This window comes from Coloeus monedula (genome assembly GCF_965178545.1).
Source record: "Coloeus monedula genome assembly, chromosome: 6".
In the NCBI taxonomy this organism is placed as follows: domain Eukaryota; kingdom Metazoa; phylum Chordata; class Aves; order Passeriformes; family Corvidae; genus Coloeus; species Coloeus monedula.
This window is the reverse complement of record NC_138786.1, coordinates 53,057,942-53,083,755: the sequence shown is the minus strand read 5'-3', so window position 1 is coordinate 53,083,755 and position 25,814 is coordinate 53,057,942. Positions and strand designations below refer to the sequence as shown.

The 25,814-nt window shown below is 41.3% G+C and overlaps 1 protein-coding gene across 1 annotated transcript; it reads right to left on the bottom strand.

Annotated features, from left to right (window-relative positions):
• Positions 1-213: 213 nt before the first annotated feature.
• Positions 214-25,696, bottom strand: YY1 (YY1 transcription factor). The gene is made up of 5 exons (XM_082283978.1): positions 24,855-25,696; positions 15,554-15,716; positions 6,173-6,233; positions 3,513-3,671; positions 214-2,407 (listed from the first exon to the last, which is right to left on the bottom strand). The coding sequence occupies exons 1-5, from the start codon at positions 25,549-25,551 to the stop codon at positions 2,225-2,227; spliced, it is 1,263 nt and encodes a 420-aa protein (XP_082140104.1). The 5' UTR covers positions 25,552-25,696; the 3' UTR covers positions 214-2,224.
• Between the last annotated feature and the right edge of the window lie 118 nt (positions 25,697-25,814).

Here is a 25,814-nt window from a genome sequence, read left to right as displayed (position 1 = left end):
TCCCAGTTGGTCCTCAAATCAATATTTAACATAATTTAGTCTCAAATGTATGCTCGAGGTAACATAGTTCAGTCCCTAATATATGTTAAAGGATGAAGTACTGACACCTTGCAATTCAATAAATGACTTCATGACACAGGAAAGCAAACTTCTGTGCAAGCCTAGCACCATCACAGATACTGCTTAAGAAAAAAATATAAGGTCAATTAGAACTAGACTGAATTAATTTTATTTCCTTCCAAAAAGAATAGACACTAATTTAACTGTATACAGAATTTAATTTAACTATAACTATACAAGTTTCAGTATATTGTCCTGTTCAAAAACTGCTTATATATAAAAGAAAAAATACTGCCAAAATTCTAACGCATACTTTACAATTAAATGTCCCAACTTTCTTTCTACCCCTAATAACCTCAGACTAGAGTTGCAGTGTTCAGATTAATTTATGTATGGATGAAAATTCCCTTGGTCTTAAGTGCAGTTTCTTTATTACCCATGTTTTTGCCACTACCACCAACACTGGACTCAAAATTAAGTTTTACAGTATTAGCAATGAAAACTTTGATGAACCTTGTAAGAACAGAATTCAGAAAAAGAGTAACAACACTTTTTACTGCATTAAAATATTTTACATGCCTCTAAAAAATAACTTATGCATTTATCTGCATTTTCTTCTGTTTATTAATCTGTCACATTTTACTATAGTATCTGCTAAGTTTTCTTTGAACACTTGAACAAATGAGAAGTAACCACTCTTAGTTAGACCATCAAAACTCAACTCCATCAAGTTCTCTGAGAACTTCAAGTTCTTGTTGTGAAACAAAAGGTGTCCATAAAGGTTGCAAGAATTTTTATCATTACACTCAAACAAGTTAGCCAAAAGAAGAAACAGTTTCTTTTTTTTTTCTGGTATGATCACTCAAACCCTACCATTTCTCCACTTTCTATTGTTACTGCATTTAAACTTCCAACATTCCTTACCTTGACTAAACAAAGGTTCCCATTTAGTTATTTCCTGTACTGGTTTACCTAGTTGCTGTCCAGGCACACAGAACACTCCCCACTACACTGCCAAGTCTCCAAATCCACCGTTCCAGTTAATGGAAGTCTAGGTCACTCAAAACCAGAATTACAGTCAGCAATTCTGTTTAGACATACCACCTGATGTGGCATTACTTAATTGCATCACAAATCACTGTAATTGAATGCAAAGTAAAGGAAACTTGAGTTTATTTAGCTTCCAATTTCTGGGAGGTCAAGAGGAACTAGAACTGCTCTGGACAACAAAAGAAAATAGACTGCGCTTACAGATCATTTTCTGCCAGATTCTTTCTTTAGGACCACTGTTTTATTGTTGCCCTTTCTATTACATGGGGGATGTACATATTATCAGGTGTTAATAAACGGTCAGTGCCTGTACAATACATTCTACAACTGAGCACCACTTTCCGTAACTGAACAGGCAAAGAAATTACACTGAACATCAGCATCTGGCAGTATTTCTCCAAAAAAAGTGACTAAAATGGGTTTAAATTGATTAACACTATTAAATCACATCTAATATTTGATACTACATGATTTCATTACAGCTATACGATACAATTATACAAAATGTGTTAACATCAAAGAATACAACCAAAATTAAGATAGCAAACAAAACCTATATAACTTTTTTTCTTTACAGGAAAATACTTTTGAAGTATGCATGTAACTGCCCATTCTTTTAAAGAAAATCTACCGCAAGCAAGTTATCAACCTCCAGAAAATCACACATAGCATTACTACGCATATCCCCAAAAAGTGTACAATATGCACACTTGGAAAATACAAAATTAAAAAAAATTGTAAGCAACAGGTGAGCTTCATATTTATAAGAATGTGAAAAGAAGTCCAATTTTAGCACTGTTGTATAAAGAATTGTCTTTTCTGATGCAAGTTCATGAGCTGACCCGTCCGGTTGGGGCTGCACTTTACAAAACACCGTGTTCTTGAAACGGGGTTACAGAGCAAGGTGGAGCTTCTTAGCAATGTCACCTTAAAGTTTTCTGTGTGGTTTTTTTTTTGCTTTTTATTTACTACTTATCAAAACACGTCCTTTAGGTTTGTAGGGTTCTTTTTTTTAAAATTCTTTCCTAGAAACAATATACAAAGGGGAGGCGTATTTCTTTCCAACTGATTTTCCTGTAAGATGCTTTGAGTTCAAGAACGTTCTACTCAACTTTCACTGGTTGTTTTTGGCCTTAGCGTGTGTTAAGATGTGAGATTTCAGGTTGGTTGATTGCGCAAACTTCTTATTGCAGCCGTCAAACGGGCAAACGTAGGGCCTGTCACCAGTGTGAATTCGCACGTGTGTGCGTAAATTGAAGTCCAGTGAAAAACGCTTTCCACATCCTTCAAACGTACACTGTTGGAAGGAAAAGACACACTCTGTTAAGCTAATGGAACTCATCTCCATCACTGATCAGAAAAACAGTCTTCTTTAAATCACTAGACTGCACAAACATGAAGCTGGAGGCTGAAGATTGTTTGGGGTGAAGCTGTGGGCATCCCCTGTGAACTGCACTAAAAACTGCAGTAATTCAGTATATAGTATACACTATATACAACAGCATATCTATTTTCAAAGAGGGAAATAAATTACTTCCAGCTTGCAAGCAAGCACTTCCACTAAAGACACCTTCTCTGCATGTGAAACAGTACCTACCCTATATGACAAAACAGAAACAGGATTTCACTCAGAATTTCCTTCTTTCAGTGATGATTTTCAAAGATATACTCATTTTACCTGCTTTAAGATGGGCTTAAGGACAGAACATTTAGTGATACTTATATTTACCACACAAAATACTCAGTGTATGCATCTAAGCAAGTGCCTGAGGACTGCAAATCAAGTTTCTCAAATAATATATTTTAGAAAATAATCAACAAAAAATGTGACGTATCTTAAGTGTGTTCTGGGGAACACATATATGCTCAAGACTAAGAATAACTTCAAAGATTTATAGGAAGTATCATACGAAGAGGGCAGGGGACCTCTGGTGGCAGAAGCCCATGTGACTTGATATAAATGGAAGGAGATTCAGTGATTCCATCATTTTGCTGAAAACTGATGTTAATAACCTTTACTGAAAATTAGTACCCTGAGGTAACTGAGCAAACACACTCAAGTCTCAGCTGTCCTCAAGCACTAAGTTGAAAAGATGATGAGGAGAAAGACATTTTCTTAATTCTCTAGTAACTGCAGACTTCATTTTTAAAGAGGGCAACTTTACATCGTATTTTGAAAGGCATCTCCCACGTATATACAATTTGCCAGTTTCTAAGAGAAGTCCATGTAAATAATTAAATGATAGCCTAATTAGCTTAAGGGGACCCCCAGTTCTTCAGGTGCCTCAGTTGATTTTAGAAAAGCCCTAGTATGCCCAAGTCCTGTGGAAGCCAGGTTACAGTTCCAGTCTCCAGTGTTCCCAGAAGCAGTGGGGGTACTCATGCCTGCAGGGTAACAGTACCTGAAAGGGTTTCTCTCCGGTGTGAACTAGCTGATGCCGCTTTAGTTTCGAGCTCTCCACAAAGGCCTTGCCACATTCTGCACATACGTGTACTCGAGGGCCGTGAGTGTGCAGATGCTTCCTCATGGCAGAGTTGTCCCTGAACATCTTTGTGCAGCCCTTAAAAAGAACAGTGAAACTCAATTAGTAGATAAGCCAGTTCTCATAGAGAAGGTTTTATCTGCTACAGTACAAGCATTTTAAATGCTTTTATATCCTGAATACTTTCTTAAGAGTTGGCCTGAAAAGAACATCCCTTACATTTATTTTTAAAAAAGCAATACAAGAAAACTAAACATTTGAAAAGCTGACAAAAAAAACCCAACCTAAACACAATCCCAAACAAAAAAATCCCAAACCCTTTCCTCACTCAGTGTTATAAGCCATGTGCAGCCAAATGAATAATAGGACAGTCTCATGGAGAAGATGCAGCTCTGACAGAAGCAAATTAATAAACCAAACAAAAGCACTTAACAGGTCTCAGAGGAAAAAACAAACACAAAACAAAAATCCAACCAAAAAAAAAAAACCAGAAGAAGAGTTCATGGATACCTATGGATACTCTTTGAAGTGCTATATTCCAAGAACTACAGTACTACAATACATTATATAGTCTCTAATATACCACAGATTATTCCCTAGTACCAACTGGTATGTGCACCATCCCCCAACATTCTGTCCTCTTCCTTCTCTGTCCTCCTCATTTCTGAGAACAAACGGAGCAAGAGCGCTTCCAGCACATAACAACTTACAGGAACTACCTTGTCCAAACTGGCAGCTGCAACTGATCGCTACCATCATGAGACAGAGTGCCACTGCTGCTGCAGTTTAAATCTACAAAGTGATACTGGGCAGCTGAATAAGGTGGGACAACAGCCTGAGTTAGTGCCAACTCAATCGAAAAGCAGAAGATACATTAACTCAGGTACAGCATCAGAAATCTTAACCTGGGGGTCAACCCTTCATTAACAGAAGAATACCACTTTTGACTCCAGAGTATGCTTAAGCCAGCAGTGACCTGGGGCTCTATTTACCTAATCTTTCTACATTTTTTCACCTCTTAGAGACAATCAATAGAAATCTATCCTATGTTTTATAAATATCTTCCTCAAGATTCAAAATGCCTCATAAAATCCTATTAATAATAATAAATTCTATTTGTACTACAAGTGATGCTGTTTACATAAACAAGTGATGTTAGTTTACATAAAACTAACATCTACCAACATCACTATGTTATGAGGTATAAAATTTAACAACAGAACCTAAAGGACCATTAAACTGCTAATCTTAAATTCTGCAGGCTTCTATTTTTTTTTTTCTGAAACAAATACATTTAAATAAGCTTTGTTTCTTATAAAAAGGGTGAAATGTCACTTTCAGGAGTTCTCTCTTCAGGTACTAGAATCTCTTTGGGTAATTTTGAAGTACTGTGCCACCATTCATTGCACATAGCAGAACTGGGTGGGGCAAAGCAGCGCCAAAGTAAACAGACCATCGACTTTTTTTCTGCATTTATTTCAAAGTCCCTTCTTGCCTCTGAGAGCAGCAGCTACAGCTACAATATTTTTCTTTTTTTAAACTGAATTCATAAATGCACAAAGCCTACAAACACCACAAGATAGAAAATGGAAGGATAGAACATTCTTTCCCCCCCCCCCCTTCAGATGAAATTGAGGCTATGAAAAAGTAAATCAAAGAAATGAAGGTAGCATTCCTTGGTATAGTAAAAAGTAACTGTTCCTGTATTTCTGCATACTGTATTACAAAAAAACATGACACTTCTAGAATGTGGAGAATTGGAAATCAATATAAGCACAAAGAGGAATTCAGAAAATTCCTTACACCATGGCTGTCAGAAAGTAGCCTTCTATTCATGCTCTCTAATGGCTATGTCTAATAGCTATCTGCCCTCATTATTTGCTTAGGCTCACACTTATCTAGACCAGAAGTCAGCAAGATTGTATTTGTCTTTTTTTGTTACAGACTAAGTCAGCTAAAAGAAGCACTACAAAAGCTGGATAATGCAGTAAAGCCACATGCTACCAATCTAGGTGACTGGCAACATTTATTCAAGACAGAAGCTTCCCTGCTACCAGTGTGTCAGAATCGTTATCTCCAAGATGCCTGCCTCTCTCTTTCATGATGATGCACTTTCCAGCTCTGTGGAATGTAATTCAGAGTCTTCCAATAAAGCTGACTTTGGCATCTGCACCATAAATTGCTGATTCCTGATCTAGACTCCAAATCTGTCATAGTTTCCAAGCAGAGGATATATAGATCTTAGGAACGTACTTTGAACAGCTTTCAGAACATTCTTTCAAGTATGTATTCTTGGGTGTCGGGAAATCACAACAGTAAAACCAGCATGTTAGGGACTGTGCATCATGGTTACCAGAAGATTAGGGATGCACTAACCTTAAGACAAGGAATGGGAATAATATATTATTCAGTGAAAGGTTTTAAAGGAAGCCTCTAGAGAATGACAACTAAAATACATTTAACTGAGTATATTCTATTAACAGTAAGATATTTTAGTTATTCATTCTCAAGAGAAAACATCAATACAAAATTCTGATCTACAAATTCCTATCTACTCAGAAGCTGAGCAATTCACTTACTTTGTGAGGACAAGCTATCGTTCGTGGAGCATCATCTTCTTTAATTTTTCTTGGTTTCATTCTTAGAGATAAAAAAAATACAAAATATTAGTAGAAACACATTAGTAGACAGCTCTTTTCCCCTAAGTGCCTACATAATGAGCACATTTTATCCCCCAGTATTACATGTGTCAGTGGTACTCACTTTAACATTTTCAAAACCTTCACAAAAATATTACCAGTATAATTTAGCAATTGGAATGCTCTACTTTTCCAGAAGGACATCTCAAATACAGAATAAGACATTTAATACTACCTTCTTAATCCTCTGAATATGTGGAAATTGATTTTTTTCCCGACTTATTCTAATTGTAATTAGGAGGTTTTGTTTGAAAACTCCATTTTTGTTGTGCCAGTACCCATGTGGCCTATTTAACTTCACTTTCTCTCCATCCCTTCAGCAGAACATGAAGGAGTATAGGTTCAATCATTCTTCAGTATTTTCACCACACAAGACTTCTAAAGAAAACTCTACAGAAGCAGGGAAAGCAGGAATCAGGCAAGTTGTAGAATCTACACAGACCATGTAGACATCCGTTCCACTCACAAAAATGGTAATTATTCTTACTTTAAGCTATTGTACACATGGATTCCATTCTGGGCAACTGACAAGTAATCACCAATTTACTCCTTGTCACTAACAGGATCTTCACCATTATTTTATGGGTGCCACTAGTCTCCACTGCTACATAAGGAGCCCAGGAAACTATTGCTTGTATGTGTTAGATCTATTTCATATATAGTAAGACTCTCTGTACAAAACAATCTTAGAACAGTGTTACAACAACCAGTCAGAAGAGCCAGATGTGATTCTGGGGAAGTGCACTGCACTTTCAGCTGTCTTTATTTTTCAAACCTGTAGTGCTGTCTTCAAAAAATCAAAAAGAAAAGGTTTATCTCCTTTTAACAGTTGCGCTAGGTGGGTATAAATAACTGCACCCGCATACAGCTGGAGATTCCCTTAGGTAAGCAATGAGATTTTGCCCATTCCCAAACCTTGCTGTGGCAGCAGAACTAGTCTGTTCATGCGGGTTACTGAACTGCTTTTCCTGGCAATACAGCACATGACAGTTCCGTGTGACAAGGTGGCTACATATCACATCTGTAACTTAATCCAAAGGTTTGTTGGTGTACATCCTAGTCTCAATTAAATGAGTGGCTTGAAATTAACAAAATAATTGGAATTATCAGAATCACTATTCTTAATGTCAAGAAGGAAAAGTGTCTGTTGCTATCCATGACAGTTTTTAACTTGCATGAGTTTTGCTTCTGGAAACTGATATGAAAAATACAGGGTTGAGGGAAGACATTTCCAAGCAGCGCATACATGTACTTTTTTACATCTCTTTTTAACAGCTGATATGAGACTCGCTAAACAGCAACTCTTAAAACTTCCCAAGAGCTGTAGGGAAAATAAACTAAAATGCCTCTATTCTGACCACAAAAGCATTTGGTTTTTGCAAGCAGAGTCCAGACTTCTTTGGTACTGTCCCACTCCTACAGCTGAAATCTGCTCTCACCTGTGCCCTTTACAGGGACTGCTGAGAGAAGAGAGTGAATTAAGGCAAGAGCAGTGAAAAAACTCCCTCAGAAGTCCTGAAGACCCAGGAAAATTATCTTACAGCTGCCAATGGAGTCATATGTGATGGACAATCTCCTATGGCTCTGTCAGCTATCACTGGTCCCTCACTCTGTGTCCTTTCAGTACTGCAGATGTAGCACAGTTCAAGTGATCATCTACAAACTAAAGCACTTGACAGCCACTTCACAGACACAACACTAAAACCCAGGGATTTAGAGGGTGCTTTTGTTCTTTTCTCTAAGTGGGCACTCAGGAAACTCCTGCTGACTGAGCAGCTCCAGACTACACTTGGTACTTCCACACTACAGTCTCCTGCAAGGTTACAAACACATTTACAGATATTAACAGTGACTTGCAAATGGGTGTAATGTATTTGCATTGACAAAGTTCCTCTTGTGTACCACAACCAGCAGCACAACTAAAATTTCATCAACTTAAGGGCAGAAACATTCTGAACACAGCAAACTACATCTCTTCCTGTACAGCTGTCGCATCATTATCTTAATTTTCATTGTAACAATTTTTTTCAAGACTACAGACCAATTCAGTTTACCTTACTGATTGCATTTAACTTACATAATCCAACTTCAATACAGAATGGTTGTGCTGTGTTTAGTTTACATAGTCTCTTTGAGTAAAGTATTAAAATACCTAACTCCAAACAAGTGATTGGGATTAACTGACTGACTGTACTCTCCAGTGAGGTTCCAGACTCATAATACTACAGGTACTGAGGTTATAGGAAAAAGCACACACAAAAGTGGTCTTTACAGGACCCTTACAGAAAGCTTTCAATTACCTTTAGCATGGGATTCTCCTTATTATGTCTCTGTGATTTTTGAATACAAGAAAAGGGACAGAAATGAGCATCTGTTATTTTCAAAATGGTCACAGAAGAATGATTTGACAAGATGGGACATGAGAGAATAAAGTGTCATTATTTAATTCCATTAGAGAACAAACACCCTAAGGAGACAAAGCTGGTGCCAAAAGCACCTCCTCCTAATCCAATCAACCTGTTAAATGTTGGCTGAGTCATTCCACCAGCCCCAAAAAAAATGAAGCAAAAAAAATTTCCTAAGTCTGAGATCTGTGTCCCTGACATGATCAGAAGGAGCAAAACCACTATTGTTCCGAAGTCTTAACTGGCCACCTGTAAAGGGAGTGACTAGACCAAGAGAATTGCTAACAAGAGATGCGGCAAATAGCTTTAGTGGGCAGCGCCTGCATTTTCACACTTTGCGTTAAATCATCGTCCTGACACTTGTGTCTTGCCCCTGTTATTAAGTCAATCTTTGAGAAAGAAATGCTGCAACAGTGTCATCTCTAACAGGCTGTTAAGGTAGAGGGAGAAGAAAAATACCCCGGGGTCAGGGCAGTCAGGGAGCTTGAGGAACCAACTGCAGGTGAACGGGATGGTCAGACATGGGACAGACTGCAGCATTGACACACACCCTACATTTTTCAGTTCAGTGTCTGAGTAGGCATAGAACATCGTAAATGTCCATCCAGGACTTTTTAATGTTCAAGCTTTGTTTCTATATTCAGGAGTATCAGCCCAGAAGTATACTTGAACATCTGAACACAAATGACAAAACAGCTCAGCTAAAAAATGAGCAATTTTACATCTTCTCGCTTTCCGTAGAAGCACAGCAAGTTAAGCCTAAGATGCCGAACAAGACTGTGCTTAAGCACAGAGTTATATAGATAACCAAGCTTATCAACAAAACAGCAGCAGACACTGCAAGAGAAGAGATGGCAAATGGTGTCCAGGTTGTATCTCAGTGCCACAGGCAGGAGGAAGCTGCTGGGCCCTTTGTGCACCTGGATTAAATGCATGAGGGCATGAACAACACAGGCACAGCTACAATAGATCATTGTGTCAAAAACATCATCTTGCTCACAAAGCTGCAGAAACCATATGGACAATCCCTCAAAGAAGAATATAAAGACTTACATATTCACATGTATTAGAAAAAAAAGATCTTGGTCTTACTTTAAAATTAACTTTCTGCAAAAGGAGACCAGACTAAAATCTGGGCTGTTGATCTTAATTACACTGGCGCAGGTAGCTCTTGCTGGTGGTGGTTAGACTTTTGGTTCCCACCTAGTAGAGCAGCTCTACCAGCTCCATCCAAGTTTTCTTAGCCTGAAACATTAACCAAAAACAGAACTCTAACAAATATCACTATTTAATGCAACTGCAGACACATACATTAATACAGGGGTGGAACTTCAGAAACAGTTGCCTTTGCAGAAAGTCAATTTACATGGCAAGACCAAAATTTTCATTTCTGCGGTATGGTTACATGGGACACGCCTAGTAGAAACAACTGCAAATCAATTAACTGTGAAAATTAGGAAGGGTACCTTTTGGATCAAGTCACTGGAACACTACAATTAAAGGCTAAGTCTTAACTTGCACTGGGGGAGTGGAGGGAGGGGATGGATGACAGCAGAAGAAGCAGGAATGTGTGCAACCCAGCAGCATTACAGAATAAGCTCCATAAAAGCACGCTCCCATATCCGTAAGGAAGACTGAGTAAAATCACAGGTATTAAACCACTCAGTTTCTCAAAATAAAGAAAGCAATATTGTCACTGTGCAGTATCTGAAAGTTAAATCTAACCACCTCCTTTCATCTACACAGCTGAACTGAGAGTTCTTTACCCTAACAGAACCTTAACGCCCTCCCCAAATCCCTGTCAAACTCCACAACCTATGTACTTGTCAATCGATGCAGTTTTAAAAGTCAGCCATAGAAATGGCGTTAAAGCTGGGAAGAAAGGAAATATAATTCAAATAACAGTATAGAACTTTCCCCTTGCTCCATAATCTCCCTTTTTTTGCCACTGTTAAAGAGTTCTGTGTTCTCACCTCCTTTCTTCTCCCTCTGTACATAAATCTAAGCTTAACAGATTTACTCTCTCTCAGGCAACTCCTTTAACACATCCTAGAGGTTTCTGATGACCAGCAATGATATTCACCCGTGCTGATGGCCACACCTCCTGGGAACAGTCAGAGGTAGAAGAAATTACTCTCTCTCAACAGTGTTACTGGCACTGCTGGTATGTTCCCCTCATTTTGCCATTCCCCTTGTGCTGCCCTGCTGAGCAGAACCGACCTGAGCGTCAGAACCCTGTGCTACTACAAGAGTTCATTTGTGCTGAACAACTCCTGGAACTGGCTAGACTGGCTTTTGGATAAACAAGATGAAAGGGGAGTGGCACGAGGTGTCCGAGGAATCTATCTACAGTCAAGAACACCCAGTATCTTACCTGCTTGAGCCACAGCTAGGAAGAAAATTGTCATAAAGAGGTTCTTTCACTCCATGATTCTGGCAAAAATTATTACTAGGTTTGTTCCAGTTATGAGGAATATCATATGTGTAAACAGGGACAGTTACCTGTGCAGTATGGTACAGAGCAGGAGATTTCCCCTCCCCTAGAAGAACACTGGGTAAAGCAATTGTCACTTTACTGCCCTTTAAGCTTCTCTGTAACAAGAACAAAACCAATACAAAAGCATACACCTAATAAAGAGGCCTAAGTCATAAATCTGGATGACCAGAAGGCTTTGTCACTTCTAAGAAGGGTGTCCAATTCCAAACTCTAAAGCAGTTTCCTCTCCTTTGTTTTCTATGGGTTTGGAAAGTAGATAGAAAGGAAGGCCAGTCCTCACAATGGCTCTCCTTCAGAAAAGATATCAAGATCAGCAGAAAATAAAACCACAGAGATTAAAGTTTTTACCACCAGGACCCAATACTGTGCCAATTTCCCAGCTATAAGATACTCCTTCTTATTTCTTTGTTTTACCAATGTCTGTGTTCTGCTGTCTTTAGCCAGTTTAGTCATGTATCTGGAGGACAAGGGGGGGGGGGGCAAACAGGGATATCCTTTTCAGTGGCTTCCTTTGAGGGAATTTGCCATATGCACATTCTAGAAATATCCCTGCTACCTCCCCAAGTTTTCACTACCAAGCAGCTATGATTTCTTCGCAGCTAACTACTGAACTGTCATCAATTTAGATTTGGATTAAATATTTTATTCCACTTGAAGGGATTTCCAGTTTCCCAGTCAAAGGTGTCAAATGAAAACATGGTAATTTATTAGGTTTTGTCCCTCTGAGCAGATCATTCACAATTAACATTTCACATTCTGATATGATAGCCTAAGAGAATTCCACCTTTTTTTTTTCTTTTTTACTGCATTTTTAAAGCATGCTAGAGAAAATTCAAGATTCCTAAAACAGAATAAAGTAATCTGTAAAAAGTGATAAACTGCCAACCAAGTGTAACTTATGGTCATTTGCCTATGCATTACTGAACATGTCAATGTTCTGACACAGACTGTTTATTCACAATGTTTTCAATGGAATCATAGAATGCATAAAAGCTGTTCCTGGAAAAACTGCCAGAGTTCCAGTTAAAGGGTCCAGATTCCTGCTACATGACTCAATGACATATGCTCTAAACCAGGCAGTGAAAGACAACTGTATCACAAGAGACACTGCAACCACTCACTCTGTGAGAGCCACGGAGCTCTGAGCACTGGTGGCCACTACAATGATCAACTACTACAGGTCTGAATTATTTTTTTGAAGGGCTGTAGAGCTACAAACAACTTCAAGCATCAGGTTTGTCCCTGCATTACTTTTCACTAACTAGATCAGAACACCAGAATCTTGCTCAAAATCTATTACCACTAGAACTCAAGCTTTGTTTGTTTAAGCTTAACCTCAAAACTTTGTTCCTAATTATCAATGCACATATTTCAAGTCAATTATCCTTAATCAAAATAAGCTGCATTTGTTATAAACAGTGGACCTAGCCTGGTTTGGAGTAGGTAATTTCTACAAATGTAGGGTGAGATTCCTTCAACTACTTTAATGAAAACGAAAAAGCAACCCTACATAACTTTCTCTCAACTACGTACAATGCACTTAGCATAGAATTTTACTAGCCAGTTCACACTTCCTTATATGTGGACTGTCACAATTCTTTTTTCGAGTAATCTAAAAACAGATTTGTTATTCAAAGCCTTACAGCACATGAAACTACTTAAGTTTAGAAGTAACTTTCAACTTCATGTGCTGCTAAAAGTTTTCAGCATACAGCTACTGAGAATTTTGAAATTCTAAACTGTAAAGCAATGAGCAATGTTTGACAATTTCATAGAACTTTACACTAAACAAACATATTTTTTTAGCATGAAAAACTGTACTCCTTGAACCCCCAAAGCCAATTCCAGACATGTAAGCCCATTTTTTTCCTTCCAGCTTACCATGTAAAGTTTCTAGTAATACTGCACACTGCAAGGTCAACAACAAGACAACTGAACAGTAGTCGGCAGATATCAGTACTTGAATCCGTCTTACAAGCTAAGGAGTCCCTTCAACACTCTTCACTGCAAGAGGACTAAGACCTTAACAAGAAATATTCAAATTCTGATACACCCACACTCTTCAGTCTCAGAAGAATAAACAAACACAATCATTTAAGACATTAACCTACAACTGTAAGGCAAGAGTAAAAGTTTGACGGTCATCAATTCTGACCAAGAAATCAAAAAAAACCCTTTCTTAGAAGGTGCATGAAACTCTCATTTATCTACAATTAAGCTAAGAGAAGAATTTTTTACAGGTTTTGAGCAACTTGGGAATATTACTAAAGGCCATGTCCCCGCAAGGTGCTTACTCTACTGTCATGTATTTCTCTTCTGACTGAAACAGATTACATTTTATCTGCTGTGAGAAAGGAGGCTGTACACATAAAACTGAATCTTTTCACTACCCACTATAAATTCTAGCTCTGGAACTTCCTAGAATATTCTACTATAAATATAAAAAAGTGATAATTTTAAAATACTGCCAGCAGCCACTATTTTCTCAATGGAAACCTAACTAAAACATTTTACAATATTCTGAAATATGCAGACACATCTGATAGAAGCAGCCTGGTCATTTCAAGAAGCCCAAATCCTGACAACTGTTTCAAGTATTCAACCCAATCTGGAGAAAAAATATTCAGTATTTGCATGGAGAATACCCTGAGAGAAACTATTTACATTTCCTAACAAAAGACAGCTATTCAGTACTTCAGTGTCTAATAGAACCAAAGGTTTTAGCATGTTTAAAAATAATGGAGAACACCATTCTAAACACAACGAGTGGAAATAATGTAACAGTTTAGAATTGGAACGCTATATACACTCAATTGGAACACTGTACACTCAAGACATTAAACATTTGCTTTCAGAAAAAATTGTAGGAACTCTTCAGCAGATCCCAGAGAAAACCACTGTAACTTTGATAAATGATAGTAAAACAAGAAAGAAGAGTATCAATAGCTAGAACCACCCATCACTTTGGATAGAACCCTGTTTTCAGCTGTTTGTGATGTGCTTTTATACATCTCCAGATCAGATAGCCTGAAGCAGGAAGCAAGTCCTGCAGAACTATTTTACTAGGATCCTTCAAAATTCATAGTTCAATGGCTTTACAGAAAGTAATTGTGGGATGAGGACATGCTGTTATTCCTCCAGCACACACTACACTGTAACAGGACAAAACTAAAACTTGCAAAAAGCAGCAAGATCAAAAAGGTGAAACAGGGGTAAATGCACACACTGAACACCAAGATCCAGCTAACCAAGAAGCCAGACCAGAACTTGTATCAACAGTCCCTGCCATCTAGCAACTACCTGGAAAAAGACACACTCTCTGGCTACTAGGTAGTAAGGATAACAACATCTGACTGTTCACCTGCTCTGAGTATCAGAATTGTGCACCTGAGCTCTGAAGAATAGCCAGCTGCTAAAAAAATGAAAATGAATGTGGCTGTATACATGTTTTGCTTCCAGCTTGGGAAAATCTGGCAGTAGCAGCCAGAGAAAGCCGGCAGCCGTGCTGAGACATCTGGAGACACTGCACTGAGCGGAGCACAAGGCACCAGACCAGTGCAGCAGGGCCAACCCCAGGGCAGCACTTCAGCGGCTTCTCCGCTGCCCTCGCGGTTGCCCTCTGGTGGCCATCGGCTGCCCTGAGCACCCGGCACCAGAGCCGGGCCCAGCGGACACTTTCACTGCTCCCGCCTCCCTGCAAGTCACTCCACCACCACTTGAAAGTAAAAGTCACCTTGTCACTCAGGTCAACCTATTGATATGTAAACGAGTGACAATTGTGACTCACCAAAGAAAATCCAAGCAGTATAGTTACCAACGGAAACTGCAATCATCAGTGGCACTTGAAAGTGCAGGACACACAATTTAAGACCTTGAGCTTAAGCAGCAAGTGAAAATAAGTGGCTTTGCCAACTAAATACTGTAGCCTTGCCACCCAAATGCATCGTTTCACTTATCAGATCCTTTGGTGCTCAGGAATTTAAGGCTACTCACATGAAAAAAATGTTCTGTCATGTAAAATCACAGAACTGTTGGGCCTGGAAGGGATCTCTAGAGACCATCTAGTCCAATCCCAAGGCAGGGTTACCTAAACTGATGAGTGACGCAGTCTATCAATGTATTTAGGTCCTGTCTTATGCAATGGAACTAAAGACCACAAGTCATTGAAGAATTCACTGCTGAAAATAAAATCCCATCTCTTTAGTCCAGAACAGAGCGGCAATGCTGTGGTAAGTCCCTTGTTTCAGAAGATAATTAAATGGAATAATAAGCCATACTAAGTATACCATTTTGCCTAACAGCTTCATAATTAAACCAGTGAAGAGAAAACAATTTTGAAGTTCCTTTCTTCCTACTTACCTAGCAAATTCAGCCAGTTGCTTGGGGTCTGAGAGGTCAATGCCAGGTATTCCACCAGGAGGAAGTTTCTTCCCTGTCATGTACTCTGAGTAATCTGGAGGAGAATTCTCTCCAATTATCTGCTCTTCCACCACTGTTTCATGGTCAATATCCTTTTTATCATCTGAAATATACAAAATACTGAATTCAATACATACTGAAGATCAAAACAGCATACAAATTATTAGGCTACATCTCAATACAAATTCAATATTGCTGCACATTTAAAAGAATACACTGCACTTTCAGATTTCCACACTAATTGTGGAGAGCAAAAAGACACCCATACAGTTACAGCCTGAAGAACACAGAAAGAATACAGTGAGAAAAAAAAGCAGAAATTGCATATCTACTTTAAACACAAATACAGAAATTAGTGGAACAATCCTATGAATGTTGGCTGCACTTGAAAGATAATGTACTTCTCCTGAAACAATGCCTAAATATTTAATTCCCTTAACTTCTTCAGGACTAATCTTCACTACACCCACTCTGATACTCAGCAGCAGTCCCTAACTTTGCAGGCCTATCAGAAGAGCAGCAGACACTTAACCCTGAGATGTCAGGACTACCGATCTTTACTTCAGAGTCTTCAGACTCCCCTAACTTCCAACAGAAGTGTCATAGAGAGACAAGAAATTTAAAAATAACTGCTGATGGGTTTCAGCACCTGCCTGTAAAATTAGGTTTTCCTAACACCTGCAGACAGGTCTCAAAGAAAGCAAGTAACTTAACTGTGTGTCTCTCCCAAGGGGGCTTCCTCCTTCTGTGGCAAAGGCCAGCCTAAGCTCTTTCCCACTCTACTGTGTGAACAGCAGACTGGGATTATTTAAAGCTTTGATCTGCAAACCAGTTAAGATACTGCCGTTTTGTCTGCTCTAGAGCTCCTCCTATGAATTTGTGCTCAAGGACTGCAGTGAAATCAGGTGGAAGACCTGCTGTTGCTGTCCACTCACATTCATACCTCAGAAAACATTGTACCATGCATATTCTACCTCCTCTTGCTATTTTATAACAGAAATTGAGAGACACAAAAATGAGAGAGAACAGAAACATCCATCTATGTTCCTCACTGCAGTATTCACAGCAGCAGAAAGAAAGACCCAGCACCTACCCTCTTTTACACCCTCAAATACACCTAGGACAACAGAAGTATATATGGCTGTAACGACTCAGCTCAATGTAACAGACCTTGAGAGTACTTCTGCTATGTGTGTGGGGAGCAGATTCTGGAAATTGTTTTATACACAAGAGGCTATACAAAAATAACAGGAAGTTTTATTTTACAGATATTGTTTAAGTGTGGAAACACAAGGTGGTAGGACAGAAATAGTATTTCACGAATTAAAAAAAAGATAGGAAAATGTAAGGCAGAAAACAAAAGACAAAATGTTTTGGGAATTTTTTTTCCCTAAACAGAAACACAGGAAATAACATTAGTCATTACCAAGTAACTTAGGCTAGGAAAGAGAGAACAAGACACACAAATAAATGAAATACACCACACACAAATTTCTATTCAATTTGTAATGCCTGCTTTTAATGTTTGCCACTGAGCTATTTCTAGAAATGTTACTGCTAGTTTGGGGTTTAATCTGATCTACCAGATCAAATAGCAGTTCATGTATATTCCGTGGTGAAAGAGGAAAACAGGCTCCAACGCTGCAAAGACAGAAGTGTAAATAAGAAAATACTATTTGCAGCATTAAATTCAAACTACAAAACTGATTATTGACCCTTTCAGTTGTCCCCTCACCACACTACCTTTCAGCCCCTATCCGTGCTTTAAAAAAGCAACTGAATTTACTGTAAGCGAGGATTATATGCTAAATTTTACAGCAGTTGAAGGAGTTACAAATTCAAGACAATAATCCTCTAATTTGGCAACAATTTGTTCTTTCTAACCAAAGCTTAGAAAGATTATGTAGCAGTGCCTACACAGGGAGAAAAGACATCAAGCTCAGAATGGCATGGAATTTTTGCTAAGCTAAAAGTGACACCTTCTCTGTGCTGTAGACAAGAATAAGACCAGCTGCCCTCAACATGGCCATTTCCAACAGCTACCAAGAACGTGCAGTTTGTCTGTTTAATAACATTCATAACACAGACAAGTTTTCATTTCCTGCCTCACATGAGACGCATGAGTCAACCAGGAAATTCTGTACACATTCTTAAAGATCTTCTTTCCTTCCCTAGTGTAAAGGTTCACTATTCCACAGTGCTTTCTTGTTATTTCAGGACCAAACTGAAAGCCAGCCTTCAGTGCCTTTACCTTCCAAAAGTCTGACAACACAAGTCAATTCCACAGCTATTTAATTCCACAGACTACTGGAGCAAAACACAAAAAACTATCAACATATTGCTTGGATAGAGTAAAACATAAGAGAAACTATTGTTTCATATATATTAACAGTTGTGTGAAAATAAATAACCACCTTATTTTCCTGTAACAAAAAACTGCATCTCTACAGCAGCACACACCTCCACGTCTAAAAACAAATTTAAACCAAAACAATAAAATACGAAACAGTTACCTTGAAGTATTATGTTAGGCTAATACTTCTGAAAACGTAGCAGAAGACTTCAGGAGCTCTTTGGTATCCTGACCATCCTATGACATTATCAAGTCATTGGGAAAACAAAATGCTAACACGCAAAAGAAACCCCCACACTTTTTTGGAGGAAGTTTGGAAATGAAAAAACTTTACCAATGTCCTCTGTGTAGAAATTTAGCTTATTTGTGATGGCCTACAAACCTGGACTAGGCAGCTCAAAGTCTGGAGGGTAAAGTGCAAGCAAACTTTCACTCAGGCTGACAAGTTAACTGATAATTCTTGCTGCGAACTGGGCTAGTTAACTGCTTGATGTTTTTTGCCTTCAAGCAAGTTCTGATGCTCACTGCAGGCAAAACTAACTCCCCCTTTTCCTCTCATGAAGCATCAGAGATTCAAACATGTTGCATCCAAAGCAAAGAAAAACACAGACACAACCCTGAAATTACAGTGACACCTCTGGATGCCACCCATGCAAGTTATACACAGAGAGAACCATGGAGCCAGTCAGGAAAAGTAAATTAACTACTATATATACACTATCTGATCTACTTTGTTTTGTCCCTTAAAACCACCTGAGAGTATAGCAGACTCACATATAAGGCATTCAGCTTAAGCACTACTCTCAAAGATCCAATGCAGCTTTCCGTAATGAACTTGGAACGCAATTTTAATGGCCTTTTCTGAAAGGCACAGAGGATCTGAACGTGTGTCAATTAGTTAATAATCATCTTCACAAAAACATCCACTACCAGTCACTGCAACAGCTACATCCAGTATCCATCTATTTTACATAGCTGTAAAATACTCATTTGTTAGAGACACTACAGATATCTCCCTACATCCTTCTTTGCCAAATTACAATACGGTAGATACTCAGTCTAAACTGGGTTGCTCTATGCACCTTTTTAGGACATATCCTAACACATCTTCATGTTCAGTGTCCTCCCATCTGCACTTCTCTCACCACCCCCTAAATATGGGCAATACACATGTTGAACTGGACCCACTTAGGCCCTTCAAAGCAAATATGCCAAACATTTTTTTTTATTAAGACCAGTGAAAGTACAGTGTTTAGCCAGTCATGTCTTTTGACTACAGGTTAAACAACCTGAAGTTTTAACAGAACCAAGCCCAAGTACCAACTGAATTATGAAGAAGGAAGATAACTGGGGTAAAACTAATAACTGCAGACTCCATGCAAGAAATCAGAAACAAAACATTACTTTACTGATCACATTTTGCTCCTATTACCACACTTTCTCCATCCCTTGCAGCCCTTCTGTTGCACAGAAAAATCCATCCACCTTGGAATCCCATTATTTTGTACATTTCTAGACCAGCAGCTAACTCCAGCTGACAATTCTGGAACTCCCAGCTTTCTAAGATGACCCTCTTAACTCTCAATCCAAGAAGCTCTTGTCAGTATTTTTTCCTCATTTATTCTTGATTTTATCATATTCCAGTTCTACATCACCAAATCTCTAAGCCATCCTCCTCCCCTATTACTGAGCAGGGAAAATGCATTGTTGTTCAATCAGTTTTCATCTGAGGAAAACACAGTGCAAAAGAACTCGGAAGGTACACCTGGTAGCAAAGCAATGAGACCTGATCCTATCCTATAGCTTCCTCCTCAAGGCACCAAATTAAAATACATTCTACTTACCCACTAAAAGGATGAACAACATTTAGGCTTAAAATTTTCTTTTTATGATCACACGGTTAAACACATTTGCTTTTAGGAACAGCTGAAAAGCAATTACAGGATAAAGGATGTATTCGGCAGCTGTGCAGCACCAAGGCACTGTGGTAACAGCTTGGTTATTGCTACCACATTGCAATCTCCTCAGGCGAATTAGTTCATTGGTCATGTTTGGAAGCAAAGAACTGTAATTAGCTTGTTAAATAATACAGTTATTTAGCAGACACTTCTGAATGTTAAAATTCCATTTTGCACAGTATGTCATTTTTTAACCTAAACGGCTGCTAGGTTACTTTCCCTGACGTGCCTTGCACACAGATGGAGAACAGGTTCTTCTTTCCCTGTGTCACCCATCTCTTATTTCACACCACTGAGACATGAACTGACAAAACCAGTGCATATATCAGTAGTCATCATCTGACTTCAGCATTTATGAGACTGTGCTGAAGCACTATGACCTTCTGAATGGTCAGCATACAAGCGACTCGAGCGTCCCTGGGAAGGATGCAATAGCAAGTTAGACATTGTAGTTTGAAGGTGGGCTAAGAACCAAATTAATTGAGTTACTTTAGACGGTGAACCACATTCATGTATTTCACTTTCAGAACTGAAAATACATTTAAAACAAACACAGAGAATGGTCTACCTTATCAGTGGAAAATATGTCAGGGCAGACTCAATACTTATTATACAGCAGAAACCTATGTCATTGTCTTAATCAGAGTCAGAAACAGACTGTCATAGTAATATTTTAAACCAGAGAAATTATGACAAACTTTATAAGAAGCTCATTACCCATCTGTCATTGCAAAGCATTTTGGCCATCCTTGATACAGGCCCACAACTGAACTAAATGACTCATCTATCATTTATACTATGTAAGACAACTGGTCAGACAGCAGATGGTTATTTTTCTCACCCCTGCAATCTGATGAAGTAAAATGAAAACCCTTCTGATTTCTGAGACATTGAAAGTTTAAGAGATTTTGAAGAACCTTCTAGAAACCCAAAATGAACTCCCCAAGCTTCGCAATAAGGGTTCACAGCCCAGGCTTGCTGCAGTATCAAAAATAATTTCCAAAACACACATGTAACTTCTGTATCTTTGTTTTTCCCATCTAGGGATGGGATACTTGAGCAGTTTAACACCTGTGGGCAATGTTTGGTCGTGCTGTTTCAGCCCTGAGCTTGTAGACCATGCTAACAATCACAGTTAAAGCAAACACCTATGTCAGGTTTGAAAGCTTGAAAGAATCATTACCTAGAAGGAGATGCAGTTACACTAATCCATTTTTCCCCCCTCAAACTTAATCCCCAATTGCTTGAAATTTCCAGCATTTGGTGCAACCAGCATTTAAGCACCACCTTCCCAAATGTTCCTGCATCCAAGAATCAGTTTTGCAAGCACCATCTGACAAAGTGATTTCTCACGATCCTTCCCCTCCCCCTTCACTATTGTGTGTGCACCCAACCTGGAAAAACTCACTAAAGACAATGATTCAAGGTGAATGCAGCAAAGGTGCAAATGAATTCCACTAGATAAAAACAATTTTTCTAGTACAAACTGTGGTGTCTCACTTGCAGAGCTCCATTAATTATATGCAATTTTCTGATACATGTATTTGATATAAAGGAGAAACACTGTAGAAACATGATTGAACTATCCACCATATACGCCTCTTCAACCCTTTCAGAAATACACCTTCATTCACTTCTTACTTTCATGAACACATGAAGAAAGACATAATTCTATTCTGAATAACTGAAAAGCTGATCTGAACTAGAACAAGGCATTTCTGTTTCAAACTAAACACTTTAATCATGGGTCACAAGCTTGGTATCACCGTAGATACCAAGGTGATAAGAGAAGCTCTGGTAAGTCTAAATTGTTGCCAACAACAGTACTGCAATTTCTAAGTAACCACATAACAAGATGAGGATTAAGTAGTCTCCTTTAGTCATGTTGCTATATATTTCACAGATTATTTCTACACATTTCAAGAGCTGCTACAAGACATGTTATACTCGTTTATGGAAAAAGATTCATGATTGGCTAAATTTGGTACCACCCATGTACAAGCCAATATAGTAGCACCAGCAAACAGCAACAAGGAATTAATTCACATTGTCTTCCCACACTGTGGTGAGCAAAGTGTCCTTGTTCCCAATTCAAAATCCCATGCACAGCAATATAGGGCTCATTGTTTTATCTTGATGCATGGCCTTATTTACCATTTGTATTTTGATTAACTTTTCACTTAGCTTTTAAAACAGTCAATTGAATCAGTGCGCAAGCCAGACTTTAATTATGTTAAAATACAGATGCAAAACTACTACATTTCTTCAAAATAAAGTATGCTTGATTCTTTAGGGAAACTTTAGAACTACCTTTTTGCAAGCCAGTCGTTCTGGGCTTTCTTGGCATTGATTTAGTTTGGGGTTTTGGGGGGGAGACTCAGGTTGGGGGTTTTTTGGGTTTGGGTGTATATCCCTCTGCCTCAAGTTTTGTTTCTTTTTCAGTTTTCTCTGGCAACAATCCAGCCTCTGCAACTTCAGAGAAGGAAGGGGCGGGGAGGGGGAAGCCCCAGCATTTGACCACATCAGACCGCTTCTGCAACATTAAATAAGCTGCATATGAGGCATAAGAGCCTGTCCAACATTCTCAGTAAAACTTCACAACACTCTCAACTGAGCAGGTTAATACCAAAGGCTGTTTGAAGCTGGGGGGTTGCGTATGTGCAAAAGGAGGGGAGGTCAAACCTTAACACTTTTTCCCAATATATTTGATTTTGCTTTTGGAAGGGCGTTTTTTGGCATTAGAAGTCAAGTCAGACTAGGTATTCTTTAATCTTCTGCATCATGGATATAATTGAGTTAAATGTAGCAATGCAATTCAATCTCCAGTATATTTTAAGTGGGTATCATTCCTACTGAGCTTGCATGGTCATGCTCCTAAAGAAGAAAGCCACCAAAATCAATAGGGCTACCCCTGATGTAAAAGCTGTGTATGTAGAAAGAAAAGCAAATTTATTGATTATACACATGCTTATCTTCAGCCAATAATAATCAGCATGCAGTCCTAAGGAAACATCCTATCAGGCACTCTGAATTTCTGAGTGCAAATACATGCTAGAGACTGTCAGTTGATCTCAGTGAAGTCCTGTATCCTGCCAGCTCATGAGTCATACAGCCACTTGCATTCAGCTACCTCCAGCAGCTTCCACAAGCCAGGGGATTATATTAGTTTCCACTATCTTTTATCTTTCTTGGATGGTCAGTTCTAAGAAAAATACCAGGAAGGGAATTTATTCAGTTTCATACACTGATACACAGAAGAACACCATTTGGGAAACTTAATAAAGAAGAACTTCGATCAAACTCATTGGGCTGTCAACTGACAACATGCCAGTAGTGTCAGATGCTCAGTGAAACTTCCTGAAGTAGTCACCTGTATTTAAAACGAGAGCACAGATCCATACTACTGTGCTTTCCATCTTTTCAGGCAGGAGAACTCAGCTGTCCAATACACTTTCCCGTCGACACTGCCCTTTCTAACAACTACTGGTCATTTGCAAACATCACAGAGTGCAAACATTTTTGACTACATCAAAAGCTTCAAGTATCTCTATCTTACTAGACCCTTCCTAAAAAATTCGAAAGAGTACAAAAATTATGATATTCAAGACAGATTACCAACTCACTATTCAAAAAGCACCCGCCAATTTAAATATTACATGAACTGTATTATTTGACCTCTTTTTTTCACATTTACGTAACTTATGGACAGAACTCTGATTACAGAGCGTTGCTGCCGGCAATACATTTTTGTAAAAAGGAAAAAAAAAATAAAGTGGGCAGGGCAGGTGTATTTTAGGTTTACTCCAAGTCCCACAGATATTCAACACTTCCACAAGATTTTACTACCTTTAAAAGACACTCCCACACACACACCAAAAAAAATGCAAAAAATCCTCAAGAAACATAGAATCTCATACGACAAGGTCTCCCTGTGCCTACTTAAAAAGCTTATTTAAAACTTCAGACCTAGGCGAGGAAAAGCCGGACGGTTTCCGAGCGCCAGCAAGGAATTACCCCTTTCCTCACCGCGGATGCCAGGGACAGAGGTCAGCTCCGGAGCCGCCCCTCTCGGCTGTCACCCCCGGCGCCCCTCAGGCTCTGAAGGGCCGGTTGTTTGCGGCCGCCCCCTCCGAGCCGGCGGGAGGCGCGGGCAGCCCCGCGGGGGCGAAGAGCTGCTTCCCCTCGCCGGCACCGCGGGCTCCGGGCGGGGAGGCCCCACCCACCGCCCGCCCGCCCGCCCGGCCACCGCAGCGGGCCCGGGGCCGGGGCCGGGCGGCCCCCGGGCGAGCTGTACACGGTATTTCGGGGTTCGCCGCCCCCGGGCCGGGGAGCCGCGGGGTTGGGGCGGGCGAGTCTTTCCCCGCACATCGCGGTCACGGCCCGGCGCACACGCCTCAGCCGGGGCCGCGGGGGACAGGAGCGGAACGGCAGGCGGGGAGCCGGGCCGGGACACAGGGGAGAAGGAGGACAGAGGGCGGCGGCGGCGGCCGGGGGAGGGGAGGGCGGGCGAGGGGCAGGCGCGGAGCGGGCCCCGCGGGGAGCGGCGGCGGGGCGGGGACGGGGGGAGCGCGGGGAGGTTCGCCCCGCACCCCGCCTCCCCCTGCTGCAGAAACTACGCCATTGCGGCCTGGCCCGGGAGCCGGCGGCGCTGCCGCCCGCCCGCCCGCGCACCCCCCGCCGCCGCCATCTTGGCAGTCGCCGCCATGTTTGCCTCCTTCCCCCCGCCGCGGCCGGGCAGGAGCGGCGGCGGCAGCGCAGACCCCGCCATCTTTTCGGGGAGCCGCCATACTTGCCCTGGCGATGAACATGGCGGCGCCCATCGCACACATCAAAACATGGCCTCCCTTCAAAACAAAACTGTCCCGGCCGCACCGCGCGGCCACCGGCGGGGCCCGCGGCCCAGGGAGGGAGGGGTCCGGCGAGCACTTACCCGAGGCCCACATGGTGACCGAGAACTCCCCCTCCAGGGTCTTGATCTGCACCTGCTTCTGCTCCCATTTCCTGCCGCCGCCGCCCTCGGCCCCGCCGCCGCCTCCCCCGCTCAGGTAACTCTTCTTGCTGCTCTTCTTGCCGCTGCCGCCCTTCTTAACGCGGCCTCCTCCGCCGGCCGAGGAGGAGCCGCCGCCTCCGCTCTTGCTGCCAGCGGCGGCCACAGTGACCAGGGTCTGCTCGATGTACTCGTCCTCCCCGGCCGGGGCCGGCACCGGGATGAGGATCTGGTCCTCGAACCCGTCGTCGGCCCGCAGTCCGTCCGAGTCGTCCCCCCCCACCACCTCCTCGCGGGTCTGCACCAGGATCACCTCCTGGTGGTGGTGGTGCAGGTGGAGCTGCCCCCCGCCGCCGCCGGCCGCGCCGCCGCCCGCCCCGCTGGGGTCCCCGTCCGACACCAGCGGCTGCAGCGCGATCATGGGCTGGTGGTGGTGGTAGTGATGGGGCGGGTGGTGCGGGCCGCACTCCTCGCAGCACTCGTCCTCCTCCTCCTCCTCCTCGTCCTCCTCGCCGCCCACCACGGTGGTCTCGATGGTCTCCACCGGGATGGTCTCCACCTCGATCTCGTGCAGCTCCACGATCTCGGCCGGCATCTCCGAGCCGTCCGTGGCGATGTACAGGGTGTCTCCCGAGGCCATGGCGGGGCGAGGGGGGGGAGAGAGTGCTCCGCGGGCAGCGAGGGGGCTCCGCTCCGCTCCCCTCGGCGGATGGTGGGGCTCGGGCTCCTCTCGCCTGCCCTCCTTCTCCTCCTCCTCCCCCTTCCACACAAACACCAGCGCCTCGCAGCCAGCGACAGGGAGGGAGGGAGGGAGAGGGAGGAGGGAGGGAGGGAGGCAGCACCGCCAAATCCCGGCCGCGCTCCCTCGCGAGATTTCCGCCGCTGCCGCCGAGACGGACCCCA